Genomic DNA, 15,511 nt, shown 5'->3' with positions numbered 1-15,511 from the left:
TAGCTAGTAAATGCAAACAGCTTGATTCAAAAATAACGAGCAAACATTTTCACAGTTAATGTGTTTGAAAACACATGCATGCCCGCTGCTTTGCTTGCCAGCCTTTTTCTCTGTAGATAAGTGGTGTATGAATTACAGTTGGAGTCCTTACATAAAAGTACAGCATCTAGCATCACTATTACTTGAGCGTTCTTTAATTTCACCACTTGTAATCACTATGAAATGTTAAAAAGCTCTGCTGGCCTTCACAATTTTAGTTAATACAAAAAGTACCTTTGAGATTACCTCGCCATTTGCCTAACATCCTTTTATTACTATTTAGTAAATTAGTAATGTAGGTATATAAACAAATGAATGAAAATTTCTTAAAGGTGCCACGTAAAATGCACATGGGATGACTATTACAGTAAATAATAACGACAGTTACACTTAATTTGCAAAATAATACATAGGTTTAATGGAGGACATAGTGTAATGTATCAAGTGAATCACCCAGTGAGCCCTGGGTGATAACTCAAAACACTCCCCACCAAAGCATAAATGAAAAAATACAAGTGAGAAGCAAGCAACAAAATATGTGATATTCTCTAAGATTCGAGCACAGGACCTTCAGTATAGAAGGCACTAGGACATGCATGCGTGCACCTAATCTGAATTTTCTTAATTGTTGAGATCCACAACGCACTTTCATTTCGCAACAAGTGCATGAGCCCTGCTGATTTGACACTTCATATGTGTCTTGAGGTGCAACAGACTAGTTTGTACAATGCAGCACATTAAGTAGATGTCAAATAAATTCAAGTCTGCCAATATTCTAAGCAAGCTCACACTTCACGAACTGATTATAGGGGGTTGAAGGTTCGCCAAGACACAGCACATGTGAAAAATTTCCTTCATTGATGGAATGAGCTTAATGGGTACATGTTTTAGTATGTTGTACAACTTAATTCTCTGAATCGCTCTCTCTACATAGATACGTACAGAAGCAATTGTGTAAGTTTGCTCCATTTCTTGAGGAGTGAATGGAACATTGCCTCCAACTGAGAAAGGAGGCATGATCATAACAACTCCTTTGCTGGCAAGATGTGTGCGTATGCCAGGAAATCCTTTGTCCGCCAAAATCATGTCGCCTTCCTCAACAATGTTTAAGAAGCCAGACTCCAATGTGATATGAGTGTCGGAACAGCGTCCACCGTACGGCTTTGATGCAAACACAACCATGCCATTAGGTATGCTACCTACCAAAACTTTAAGCGTGTAGCACCCTTTGTATTGAGAAAAAAGCATATGCTGCTGCCTAACCTCAGAAGGTGCCTCAGTCTTCATCTCGGTGCAATCAATTATTAATGTGCATTCAGGATAATTTTTCCTGAAGCAAGCTGGCTGTGCAATCTTTATGTCGTCAATGGGTGGCTTATAGATCCAATCTCCGGTTGCTTCAGCCAAGGTGTACAAAACAGAAAAAAATGCGCGACTTGCAGTGCTCTTATGTGTACCAAAAATGACAGATAGAGCACTGAATGATATACCAAGTTTCATCTTCATGAGAAACATCACCAACTTATTCTCAATCGTTATGTCTGTGCTTCTGTCCCTAACTGTCGGAAGCATGCTGAGCAATAATGCAAAAACATTTTCTTCCACACCACACAAACTACGAAGTGCACCTGCGTTGCCTGTTATACTGCTGTAGCCCATAAAGAAGCATGTTCTTGAGGATGGTCCAACAGCAGCTGTCCGTACAAGTTGCTGATCAGTTTGTACAGATGATTCATGCATGCGAGTGTCTGCCGAAATGTCTCTGCTTGATTCAGAACAAGGATTGAGGCACCCTTGGTCATCTGCAGGTAAGTCGCTTTCTTCCGGGTCTACAGGCTGAAAAAATATCGAGGTCGCAAAATATAACTGCTTTGGTGATGAGTATTTCAACGCATAGAAAAATTTGAGCATCTAGCTGCAATAACTTGAGTAATATATCACAATATAAAAGGAATGTGCGACCTACATCTTCAGCTTGTGCTTCCACATTCTGCCCAGACACTTGTGAAGCAATGCCAGCTGCAGTGCCAAAGCTTGGCGCCTCGCTAATTTGTTGCTGATGGTGTGATGAGGTCTCTTGTCCCCATTTCTTCCATCTAAGTATTACAGACAGCACTTTAGAAAGCCAGGCATAGCAGAAGAAAACAAGCAGTGTACGAGAACATCAGGGGCGTAGCCAAAGGGGGGGTTGGGGGGGTTCAAACCCCCCCCGAAATTTTTCAGTTTTGCTTGCGTATATCTACACGCACACATACAAACGCACGCACGAACATACATAAAGTATGGTTGAACCCCCCCCCCCCCCCGAAAAAAATTTCTGGCTACGCCCCTGGAGAACATGCGCACTGTTGTAACGATATATCTGACAGTAGCCTTAAGGCAGCTGAAAACTGTGCTTCGGAAACACGGCACTCACCTACCAAACCTCTCAAGACCAGTTGAGGGGTCAGCTGGAAGCGGCCGGCTGTAAGCCGCCGGAAAAATCGTAGGCACGTATGCAGGTTGACTCATGGCATCGTTTTTCTCGTTTCCCACGAAGTGCCGGCTGCATATCCTCGTGTTCGCCGTCGGCAGCCACGGCGTGCCGTCAAGACTGCACACAGGGAATATATCGAAAAGTAATCAGCACGTTACGTAGCAGACCGCGTTTTTCTCGCGTACTCAATTCACACGGCGCACGGCACGTATCCAGCGGTTCCGTCGCTCCACTTCGTACGGCTTTCCAGGGAACCGGTAGAACCGCACATTAGAATCCTTGCCCTCATGTTCATGGCAATTAACAACGCAACAATAACGGAGGCGACCGCGCTTCGGGACCGCGCGCTGCTCAAAGCCGTCGCCCGGTCCGCCTGCTTTCGGCACGGTTTCTTGAAGTAGGGATCGCTCTTCAAACATGTCAGGCTTCGCAGGCATAGCGGACAAGTTCCTGCGTACGTTTTAAGCACTTTTTGAGTCTGAAAACTACGCGCAAAATTAAGTAAAACGCTCAAAGCAAGTGAGAACTGTGTAACTCACCGGTCGGCGTCCATTTTTGACTACCCAGCCAACTTCGGCGCCCGCCACCAGGCTCCGCCACAGTACTCAAAACTCCAGCGCGTCAGCCCTATAGCAGCAGTGTGTGCGTAAAATAACGGAGACGAAAACTGTACAGCAGCAAGCATTTTGTGATCGCAAGCTGTCGTTCATCGTATAGCCGTGCCGTACTCCTGGGAGAGGCCTAGCGACGCCGTCGGCCACAACGCGGTATACCGGCGGGGCGACGCGGTTCTTCGCCGGTGTTGCTCGTGAATGTGTGCCGCTGAAGCGTTCGTGCACGGCCGCTCGTGGTTCGTGTACGATTATGTGCATTTTACAGACTCACGCACAGTACTGCTAAGGCGGATACATCTCATGCGACAGAGTGCCAGCTGATAATCAAAATTCGCTAATTAAAAAGGCGTTGAATGTTAGGCGAGTTTATAGTAAAATATAGGTGTGCCTCAGTGGTATCTATAAGCCCGCCGCAAATTTACACGTACGCCATGAATGTTTGTTGATTAATTACATGGAAAATAAGTGTCCCATCTGAGCTACATTGGAGGTCAAGATGTGGTGCCTATATATACTCGGTGACCAAAGTTTGGTTGTGAAGCGCAGATGGCGAGCGGTTGTAAGTCTGAGTGTTGTATTACTTCGCCAATGTTGTGTGCATGTTTGTGTACGTGTGATCGAGTTTGCGTGTTTCGATGCTAATTTAATTAAAGATTCTCTGGCGCATGGTGCGACAGCCAAAAGCATTTTAGGGGCGAAGCTCCTTAAAGCGGCACCCGTTCGTCCCTCGTAGTCGTAGTGCGTAACCAGTCGTAACGCTAGTACCAGATCATGACCTCCAAGGTGGTGCCGGTGGGAGATTTTTCCTGTGCGTTGTTGAACAATTAAAAAATTCGCAGCGTGCGCGTTAACTAAACGCCGAATTCTTCTGTCTCATTCCCCTTTAGCAGCCATTGGCATGTTCCAGTAGGAAACGTTAGTAGAAGTGTAAGTGTTAGCTAAAAGCCGACTTCTTCTGTCTCTCATTCCCATTAGCAGCCATTGTTTACCTCCAAGGTAGTGCCTGGTGAGATTTCTCCTGTGCGTGATTAAACAATAAAAATTTTGTTCAAAACGCCGTTGATTGATGAAATAAACAAACGAAAGACGCCAGATGTTTTCTAAAAGCAAAACGAAAGAACGCCAGATGTTCCTAAAGCAAAACGAAAAGACGCCAGCTGCTTAACGAAAGACGCCAGATGTTTTCGAAAGCAATGGTTTTCTAAACAATGAAAATTCACAGCGTACATGTAAAATTAATGTGAGCTGCAAGTCGTCATAACTCTCATCGAACCTTTAGTATAAACGCGCCCGATCTCACGTCGGTGATGATGTACAGGGCAGAATTCACGGAAGATTCACGGTTTACCGATGAACCTCCGCAGCTTCGTCCACTCATCATCATTCACTCCGTGGATATGATGTGATTTTTTTTTCGATGGTTATAAAAATTTACTCCTATACTTACCTCGAAAAGCTACCCTATGGATGTAAGCAACTACTCCCCTCAGTCCATCCAAGACCTCCGTCCTTAAGGGGGGTAAATTTTTTACTGCCCTGGACGGAGTATATAAAACCGCCATCGGGGCGTGCGCTAGAGGACAAGTCCATTTACTCGCATCTCGGCTTTTTTTTTTGCTTACAGTGTACGTGAAAAATAACTGTTGAGCCATTTGATTTCATCTTTATGCAAGTCAATCGACGGTTCGCTCACGCATGCGCTGCCACCATTCTCGATATGCCATGCTTCAATCATCAGGCGCGTTTCTTCATTTCTATGCCGGTACAACAGTGCGCATTCATCGTATTTTGGCGTTCACTTACAATCTCGACAATGTAAAGATAGATTAGAAGGTGAGTCTCCTGTTAGCGATCTCTTTATGTTCCACCAATCTCTGGTTAATGCATCGGCCCGTCTGCCCTACGTAGAAGCGGCCGCAGCTGAAAGGGACCTTATACACCACACTTGTACGGCAATCAGTGAATTTGTTGGTTTGTTTTACGCAACCAATGCTGGTCCGCTTCTTGTCTTGTACTCGCTCATTCTTCCTCTGCACAGCTCCACAAATATTACCTAGCTTATTGGCAGCCGTGCCGTATCTACTTCCTACTTTCTTCAGCCTGTGAGATACGCAATCAATGTACGGTATACCTACGACACGTTTCTTCCTATCGCTTTCTGCAACCATGCTCGGACTTAACATAATACACTTCTTTAAACGTTCAGCGACAGTGGCCATTGCATAACGAGGATACCCTACATCTAAAAGACGCGTAACCTGTGCTTTAAAGCTGTCACTGATTTTGTGCTCACACGACTTGGTGAGGGCTGACTTAAGGCAAGACATGGCGATGCCGTTTTTTACAGCCTTCGAGTGCTTCGACGAAAAATTTAACAGCGATTTCGAAGATCTAGGAGAATACTGCCAGCACACGTGGTTCTTCTGAAACGTTAAGGAAATGTCTAGAAACTGTATTCCATTATTCTGAGGCACCTCTTTAGTAAAGCTCAGCTTTCCTCCATTTAATTCAAATTTTTGGCTTACTGAGGTTACGACCGCTTCAAAGTCATCCCCACTACAAAAAATGAAGTAATCGTCCACATAACGAAAAATCTTAATCACAGAATTACCTAAAGCACCTTCCAAAAGTTTGTTAATCTTGCTAAGGTATAAATAACTAAGAACCGGAGCAACCTTAGGACCAATACATATCCCTGATTTCTGCACATAAACGCCTTCCTTCCAACCTACCAGCGTCGACCTTAAATACATGGAAAGAGTTTCTAGAAAGGCCCCGCTAGAAACGCCACATTTATCGCTGAAAACCGTCTCGTGCCCTTGTTAATGCATTCAATAACACATTTTAACAAGCGCTCATGCGGCAAAGAGTAATAAAGGTCTTCAATATCCATACTAAAAGCTTTACTACAGCCGGGGTTCTCCTCTGAGAGGAACTAAACTAGCGCCTGAGAATTACGCATACGAAAAGGGTCTAAAAAACTCAGAGGTTAAGCAGTTCTGCAAATAACTAAGTACAGCGACTTGCCAGGCGCCTTGCTCTGAAACGATTGCTCGAAACGGAATCTCGTTCTTATGCGTTTTGGCTGAAAAAAACAATTCTAAAGTAAGTGATTTAGCCTTCTTGACATTACAAGCTATTCTCTCAAGGTTAGGTCTTAACAAAAGGTCGAGAGCACGTTGCCTAACTACCGATGGTTTAAGTTGTACCGTCTTAAAATTCTTTTATGGCTGTTAATGCTTTTTGTGAGAACAAACAGTCCGGCATAATTACAAAATACCCTTCCTTATATGAAATTACCGGCCTGAGTTTCTTTTCAGCCAAAACACATAAGAACGAGATTCCGTTTCGAGCAATCGTTTCATAGCAGGACACCTGGCAAGTCGCTGTATCTAGTTATTTGCAGAAGTGCTTAACCTCTGAGGTTTTCATACCCTCTTCGTATGCGTAATTCTCAGGCGCTAGTTCCTCTCAGAGGAGAACCCCGGCTGTTGTAAAGCTTTTAGTATAGATATTGAAGACCTTTATTAATCTTTGCCGCATGAGCACTTGTTAAAATGTGTTAATGAATGTATTAACGAACAAAGGCACGAAACGGTTTTCATCGATAAATGTGGTGTTTCTACCGGGGCTTTTCTAGAAATGCTTTCCATGTATTTAAAGTCGACGCTGGTATGTTGGAAGGAAGACGTTTATGTGCAGAAATCAGGAATATGTATAGGTTCTAAGGTTGCTCCGGTTCTTAGTCATTTATACCTTAGCAAGATGTACAAACTTTTGGAAGACGCGTTAGGTAATTCGGTTATTAAGTTTTTTCGTTATATGGGCGATTACTTCATTTTTTGTAGTGGGGAGGACTTTGAAACGGTGCTAACCTCAGTGAGCGAAAATTTTGAATTAAATGGAGGAGGGCTGAGCTTTACTAAAGAGGTGCCTCAGAATAATGGAATACAGTTTCTAGACATTTCCTTAACGTTTCAGAAGAACCACGTGTGCTGGCAGTGTTCTCATAGATCTTCGAAACCACTGTTAAATTTTTCCTCCAAGCACTCGAAGGTTGTAAAAAACGGCATCGCCATGTCTTGCCTTAAGTCAGCCCACACGAATTCGTGTGAGCACAAAATGAGTGACAGGTTTAACGCATAGGTTACGCGTCTTTTAGATGTAGGGTATCCTCGTGACGCAGTGGCCACGGTCGCTGAACGTTTAAAGTCCATTGTGTTAAGTCCGAGCATGGTTGCAGAAAGCGATAGGAAGAAACGTGTCGTAGGTATACAGTACATTCATTGCGTATCTCACAGGCTAAAGTAAGTAGGAAGTAGATAAAGCGTCAATGTTGTTTTCACGGCTGCCAATAAGCTAGGTAAGATTTGTGCCGCTGTGCAGAGGAAGAATGAGCGGGTAAAAGACAAGAAGCGGACCGATATTTGTTTCGTAAAACACACCAACAAATTCCCTGATTGCCGTACAATTGTGGTGTATAAGGTCCCTTTCAGCTGCGGCCGCTTTTACGTAGGACACACGGGCCGATGAATTAACCAGAGATTGTTCGAACATAAGAGATCACTAAGAGCAGGCTCACCTTCTAATCTATCTTTACATTGTCGAGGTTGTAAGTGCACGCCAAAATTCGATGAATGCGCGGTGTTGTACCGGCATACAAATGCCCTCGATAGAAATGCCGGCATAGAAATGCCCTGGATAAAGAAGTTAAAAAGACGAGAGACATGTATTACTTTAATCTGTTTTCTTCCTCCTTTAAACAAACGGATGTATTATGGAGCAAATTGCACTGACGTATTGGACGGAACAAGGGAAAAGAATCGGTGACGGAAATTTCACATGTTGGGGAAATTGTTAGTGGCGATCGCATGGTAAATGTGTTTAACGACTATTTTGTGTACCGGGACTTTGACACCGGACCACGTGCACCTTACACAAGTCTAGATCCTGATAATGTAAAGACACTCTTTTTAGAAGCAACGGTAGAACATGAAGTTCGTGCAGTTTTCTTGGGCCTTAAAAACAGTCGCAGTTGTGATGCGGATGGCCTGCAAGTAAGACCTGTCAAATACGTAATAGATAAAATTGCTTCAGTGCTGACATTTATATTTAACTTATGTATTTCAACGGGCGTTTTCCCATCCAAAATGCAAGTTGCTCGTGTAGTGGCGTTATATAAGAAAGGAGATAAAACAGACGTTTCTAATTATAGGCCAGTATCAATATTGCCGATATTTTCTAAAGGTCTCGAGAAAATCATTTATAATCGACTATATCCCTTTTGTAACAAGTACGTCGTAACGAAATGTCAGTATGGATTTTTAAAACACCGCTCAACAGAACTTGCTCTTCTCGACCAGAAGGAGTACATACTAGAGAAATTTGACGAAAAACAATTTGTCCTCGGTATTTTCGTCGATTTTACGCAAGCCTTTGACTACATAAATCATGAAATTTTGTTTCATAAACTCGATCACTATGACATTCGTGGGCTTCTCCTAACGCTATTAAAAAGCTACCTTTCAGAAAGACGTCAGTTTGTCTCCATGAACGAAACGGTATCAGAGAGAAAGAAAATAATCTCAGGAGTGCCGCAGGGCAGCATTCTCGGACCTTTGATTTTTAATTTGTACATAAATGATATAGTCTACATTTCTTCGCATGTCAAATTTGTAATTTACGCTGACGACACCAGCATATTTATTTCGTCTCCATCAGATGACTATCTTTTTCAAAAAGCTAACCTCGTGTTAGAAGAATTAAGCACATGGGCAGCCAATAACCAGTTAAAAATAAATACAAAAAAGACGAAGGCCGTGGTTTTTCGTTCCATTGGCAGGCAGGTTTCTGCAAAAGACAACCTTGTTTATCGCGGCTCAGAGATAGAGTTGGTTGAATCTATTAAGGTACTTGGCGTGCATTTCTCAAAATCACTGCAGTGGGATGAGCACGTAAATGCAGTATTACAAAAGTTAGGTGCGATAACTGGTATTGTGAGTCGAAACCGCTATCTAATCCCTAAACGAGTGAAATTGTTGATTTATAATGCCCTTTTCGCGTCGTATTTAAACTACTGCCATTTAGTTTGGGGGACTACTACTGAATCGAACCTCTTGCGGTTATTACTTATGCAAAAAAGATTTTTGAGAATAATTGCAAATGTACCAACTGTGCATCCTTCTGAAGAGCTATTTAGAAGATTCAAAATATTAAAAACACAAGACATATACGTGTACAGATTGCTCCATGAATATCGAATACATTGCGAGCACCAGGATTCTCTTTTCATGGGATTAGTAAAGTTGCGTCCGAAAGAACCATCATATAATATACGAACAACCGGGACATGGGATGGTACACATTGTCGAACTGGTTACGGTCGGCAAATGGCTCGTAATAAGCTTCCGCGTTTGCGTTTATTAAATGATTACAAGAATAAACAAATTGATATTCGCGATGCAAAATTGTCTGAATTGTATGATTTTTTCTTAACTTAAGCCCTTTGTCTAAAATTGTTTGACTTTATATAAATAAACACTTAAGCTGTCACTAATGCAATACTATAGTAGTGATGAAGTGTTGTGTTGGTCCATCACGCAGATCTAAACAGGATGTATGAAAATGCAGGACGTTCTGTAAAGGGTAACTAACAATCGATGTATATTTTGGTGGTTCGTTTCCATTCATATTTTGCTGAACATGATTCATTACAAATTTTTGTGTTAACAGTGTCAAGAACATGCTTGTAACTGAGCTGCTGTCTTTGTACGGGGGCGAAGGACTTCCTCAAGCCATTCAAATGGCTTTTCCCTTCGCCTCCGATCACATGTATTGTGATGAATCAACAAAATCAAATCAATCAAGACGCGCGTGATGATTGAAGCATGGCATATCGAGAATAGTGGTAGCGCATGCGTGAGACAACCGTCGATTAACTTGCATAAAGATGAAATCAAATGCCTTAACGGTTATCTTCCACGTAGACCTCTACGAGTGCCGGATTTATATGTTGGCCTGCTGCATGGGCACGCGCAGATAAGTTTTCGTGCCTTCTTTCTTTTCCGCCGTTGTGCGTCTCTTCAGTTGTTAGTCGGCGTTTGTGGTGTCGTGATTTCTTTCTTGTGTCCGTGTTTGCGCGCCCTGTCTTTTTTAGAATGACAAATGGGGTCATCTTCTTCCGCTACATTGCCCGTTCCGACGTCTCTACTGCGGTTAACACAAAACTCGCAAGGTTAAGTCGGAAACGCTACAACATCCGCCATACAGCCCAGACCTGTCGCTTTCCGACTTCCAAAATTTTCGGGCAATTGAACAAACAGCTCAAGGGAAGTACACTTGTATTGGATGATGACGTGAAATAGTCAGGTACAGACTTTTACTATGGTGGCGTCACGAATGGGGTAGTGTGCCGTCTGGCGCAGAAACGTGGCTCTTTTTGCGATGACAGCCTACGGTGCCAGAGCACACCGTACGACTGTGTCGCCACCTGACGCCGCCCCCTGAAGTAATTTGTGGCAAGCTGAGATACAAAGCCTTCGAGATCGGTAGTTGTAGTTGCCGCGCTGGTCGTGCGTGCACGTGGGAAACGTGTTGATTGTTCCCCCCTGTTTCTCATGACGCGGTAGCGAGTTTTTTCGTGTGCGTGGCAGACTCAGTGTTTGAGGAAGCTGATGCATTCAAGTTTTGGCAGACGGATTGGAATTGCTGACGTATTCACATAGGATAAATCCAACACCCCGAATGCATCGCGGTAAATTTAGCTGCATTCCTACGCTTTGGCACCCCTTTGAGAAATAAAATCTCTGAAGAAATGGAGCAGCATTCGTCATTGAGCGTTCTATTTTTTCTCTCCAAAACCTTGCAACTGCTCTTCTGGCTGATGGAGGTGACGGGTGGTCGTGGAACTCACCTGATGCTGTTAATGTTAGCCTTCCGGACCTCCTCATGTGTTTCGACGCACAACTTCAAATTACTGTAATAGCTAGACAGGCGCACATGCATGGAATGAACAGCAATGTGCTTTTTTATGCCTTTTGCAATCAAAACAGTAAGCATGCAGGCGATCCGGGACGCTGCTCTGCGATAGGAATTGTGCAAGCTCAGACTACGCTGAAGCATCTTTATTTATTGGAATAATGCAACCAAATGTGTTCCAGACGTCATATTTTTAGCGCAAACAGGAAGAAAAAGGTTTCATACAGTTTTTATATTTGAAATTACATCTTAGAGAAGACCATGTTTGCTGGCAGTACAACCCACGTGCGCAAAAAGATTTGTTGCATTATGATTCGGCGCACTCTAAGATAGTGAAAAGGGGTATTGCGAAGCTTTGCCTCGAGTCTGCTCCGGTGAAGTCGTGTACGCACACAATGCAGGAAAGCTTTCAGGTTCAATTAGCGAGGCTAGGGGCAGCTGGTTATCCGTGCGCGGTCGTTGGTGCAGTTTCCCAAAACATCTTGAAGATGATGAGAGGCATGAAACCGCAAATTGCCAGTGACGCACGAGAGAGGCGGGGACCTGAAGTGGTACCGTATATCCACAGGATGTCACACAACCTTAAGAAGGTCGCCAGCGAGCACGGCGTTTCTGTCGTGTTGTGCGCCCCTCGGAAACTGGGTGGCCTGTGCGCACGCGTATGCGATGAAAAAGAGAAGCATGGATGCAAAAAGAACTATGCCAGGCCGTACGTGAGGTGCGCAATAGGCGTGGTGTATGCCATACCACTATCATGTGAGAAGACCTACATAGGTCAGACCGGGCGGTGCATCAACGATCGTGCGCGGGAACGTGAGTTGTCGCTGAAAAATGATAGTAATGCGCATTTACCGGTCCATTGCTCGGCTTGCACGCGTGCACCGCGGCTAAGCGAGATCAAGATTCTGGGTAGGGGTGGTGACACCTTGGGAAAGGAGTTGCTGGAAGCTTTCTATATTAAGAGCAAGGGCACAGAGTGTATTATTGACACGTCCATAGATTTGTACGGCAACGAGTTCAGACTTTTCAGGTCGATGATTGATTAGCTAGGCTACGGCTGCGCGCATGCGCTTTAGGTGATCTGCCTTTTCCGTGGTTTTCTTTCCTAAATAAAGCCAGTTGATGTTTAGCGCTTGCCCTGTGCACTGTGTTTCTCTCTGCCTCTCCTCTTCTGAGCCAGTTCGTTCTTTTTCTTCCTGTTTGCGCTAAAAATATGACGTCTGGTATACAACACCAACTATCCCGAGAAGAAGTTTTATTGAAGCATGTGTTTAAGTGTTTAAGTCTTGCAAATACATTTAGTTTCAATCGTGTTACGTGACCATTTGTCTCAAGAACGGCAGAAATTTTCGGAATTTCGATTTAAATCTACTGAATAGAAGCTTCCTGGAGTAAAGCTTCTATTCAGTAGCTTTCAACCCTCGATTGGCTATTGCATTAGAATGTGCAAGATACTCAGGGCGGAAGGGTAAGGCGAGCAAGGTTGTGCAGGAAAGCCCTTTACCTTCCTCTTCTACAAGAGCATCTGTTCCCTCCAGGAAACAAAGGTGGCGAAGGTATACCGGACGCATCGACCATATGGTGGACCATTTGTGGCAAGGTGACTTACGGAGGCTCCGTTCCCAATTTTCTACGACCCAAAGTAGCACGGCCGGTGTTCACACGTGTGTTGAAATAGTTCTCCCAGACTTCGCTAGAAAAACTTTGAGTCTAGGCCCCGAGTTCGCAGTCAGCGCTTGTGCTGTGTCTATTCTTCTCGAGGCCGTGTTTTCTTGCGCTGTTTTATCTTCCCATAAGAAGGGGCCGTGTGAAATTCTAGCATTGAGGCATCGGTTTCAGCAAGGATTGTGCAAAGGAGTATTGCCCCCCCACCCCCCCCACCCTCAAGACACGGTCCTGCCGACGCCCATGCATTGGGGCACTGTTGTATGCCACGGCTTTTGTGTGACTTCTGCTGATTGAAAGCGCAAAATTTTATTAACATAAGGACTATAAATTTGTGGCAGGAGCCCTGTAGTAATGACTACGCAGTTGTCTATTTAGGGTGTTCATTCATAATATACAATTTTGATGATCCAGCATTCTGTTTATTTGCGTGTTTAAAAAATGCAGCTGAACACCTCAATATCGAAAGCCCCCATGAACGAAATTGTCGCGGCAACGAAGAAATCTGGCGTCCCCTGGGAACGTCCATAGAGTTCAATGCATTTGCCCCCTCTCGACAGGGAAGAGATTTCATAAAAGCACTCCCGCAACAACTAAAGTTTGAGATAGTGTCCCGTAGCATTTTTTTCCACCCATGAGCTAGTTGGGAGCCCAGAATTTTGAAATTGCAGCACCGGTCGTTCGACAAGTCGGGCACATATGTTTCCGCCAACAAGAATCGGCGCGATCGTTGCTGTTTACCTTCGGTCGGATGATGCTGGTAGCAACAAGACTTGTTCTTTTCGCTGAGAACAGGTTTTTATTGCGATAGAAATTATATGGACAGTCTCGGCTGGTTTTTGCCGTCGCCGTCGCCGCCGTCATGCTGCGTATATGTATAAATATGTATATATACATCAATATCCCAAAGAAAAATAAATCAGAAAAATGCTTCCGAAGCGCGGAATCGAACCAGCAACCTCTAACGTCGCAGCGCGGTGCGCTAAGCACTACTTCACAAAACGCAGATCCTTCAGGTAGCTAACGGCGAGCGTTATATATACACCCTTTACCGTTTGCAGTCCTCCGAGACGGCAGGCGCTTATAAGCATTTCTTCATTACCAGCGAGATGGCGCTAGGAGCGCGACGGGCGCACTTAAAGGCGTCGGCCAGCTCTCTCGCTTCTTCTAATATTTACGCAGGGAGAACCTTGCCTTGCCCTTCCGCTGTCTGCTCGCGCGGGCGCTCGAACAAGCTACCGCAGTGTTCATGATTCCCAGCAGATAGAGCTACGTGGTAGCTCTCACCGCGCGTCGCGTACGTCTAGCTAAAAGCGTTTCAGATGTCGTGCACGTAACGTACGTGTACTTTTCACGTTTTCGTACATGAAGTCTCTACGTACGTGAAATTAAAACTGTCTAGTAGCTGCCGGGTAGTGATGGACGCGCGGTTGTTGCAGCGCGTCCATCACGCCCCGCTTTTCTTGCTATCGCATTCATTGCTTCGCCCTTGCGGCGAAACTGACTTTTTTGCTAACGCCTCTGGTGGCAACTACGTCGGCAAATGACATTCAAGTGACGACACCCACGAAAGTGGCGTCATGCCGACATATATACCAAGGGAAATGTAACTGGTAGCAAAGCTTCCATAGAAACCCATACGTTCAGAAAATGGCTGCTCATGAGCTGTTCATGGGGCTTAGCGCCATCTGTGTGAGCAGGGAACACTTCCGGCGGAACAAAAAAATAAAGCAGATGTGAGGCAACATCCGGTAAACAGGTGACGTCAGTTTGTTGGCACTAGCACGAAATTTGACCTCAGATAGTTTTCTTAGGCCTCTGATCGCTAAAGACTCGCGCTACGGCGAGCCGGCAAGTCCTTGGCGAGTGCGATTGAAGCCAAAGCTAGCTAAAATAATATCGACTCATGACTAAACAGCGGTGTTTAAGTGTACCGCCGTTTAATTGAACTTAGTTTTACCAGAAAAACCTTATTCTTGCAGATTTTATTCTGCGTTCGTGTCATCTTCCACAGCGGGATTAAAGTAAGCAGCAGCGCGCCTCTCATGTTTACAGTGTTGCTTATTTGATTCGCGTATGCGCAGGGCTTTAAAGAGCGCATTGCTTGTGTGCTTCAGTTCTAACGAGAAAAAATGGCGCCTGGGCACTCCAAAATGATGACAATTCAGTTTTATTAGACGGTCGCAATTGCGCAATTTTATCCCACCTTACACAATGAGAAACACGTGTAAGGTACAATTAAATACAAAAATCACAGCATATCCACGGAGTGAATGATGATGAGTGGACGAAGCTGCGGAGGTTCATCGGTAAACCGTGAATCTTCCGTGAATTCTGCCCAGTACATCATCACCGACGTGAGATCGGGCGCGTTTATACTAAAGGTTCTATGAGTTATGACGACTTGCAGCTCACTTTAATTTTACATGTACGCTGTGAATTTTCATTGTTTAGAAAACCATTGCTTTAGAAAGCATCTGGCGTCTTTCGTTAAGCAGCTGGCGTCTTTTCGTTTTGCTTTAGAAACATCTGGCGTTCTTTCGTTTTGCTTTTAGAAAACATCTGGCGTCTTTCGTTGGTTTATTTTATCAATCAACGGCGTTTTGAACAAAATTTTTATTGTTTAATCACGCACAGGAGAAATCTCACCAGGCACTACCTTGGAGGTAAACAATGGCTGCTAATGGGAATGAGAGACAGAAGAAGTCGGCTTTTAGCTAACACTTACACTTCTACTTCT

At 44.3% G+C, this 15,511-nt stretch overlaps 1 protein-coding gene across 1 annotated transcript; it reads right to left on the bottom strand.

Moving 5' to 3' along the window:
- Positions 1 to 674: 674 nt before the first annotated feature.
- LOC119374329 (uncharacterized) lies at positions 675 to 1,869 on the bottom strand. The gene has a single exon (XM_037644405.1). It carries the CDS (start codon positions 1,777 to 1,779, stop codon positions 832 to 834), a length of 948 nt encoding a protein of 315 aa, XP_037500333.1. The 5' UTR covers positions 1,780 to 1,869; the 3' UTR covers positions 675 to 831.
- Positions 1,870 to 15,511: the final 13,642 nt, after the last annotated feature.

The sequence above is a fragment of the Rhipicephalus sanguineus genome, chromosome 11 (assembly GCF_013339695.2).
Source record: "Rhipicephalus sanguineus isolate Rsan-2018 chromosome 11, BIME_Rsan_1.4, whole genome shotgun sequence".
Classification (NCBI taxonomy): Eukaryota; Metazoa; Arthropoda; class Arachnida; order Ixodida; family Ixodidae; genus Rhipicephalus; species Rhipicephalus sanguineus.
This window is presented reverse-complemented; position numbering and strand designations above follow the sequence as displayed.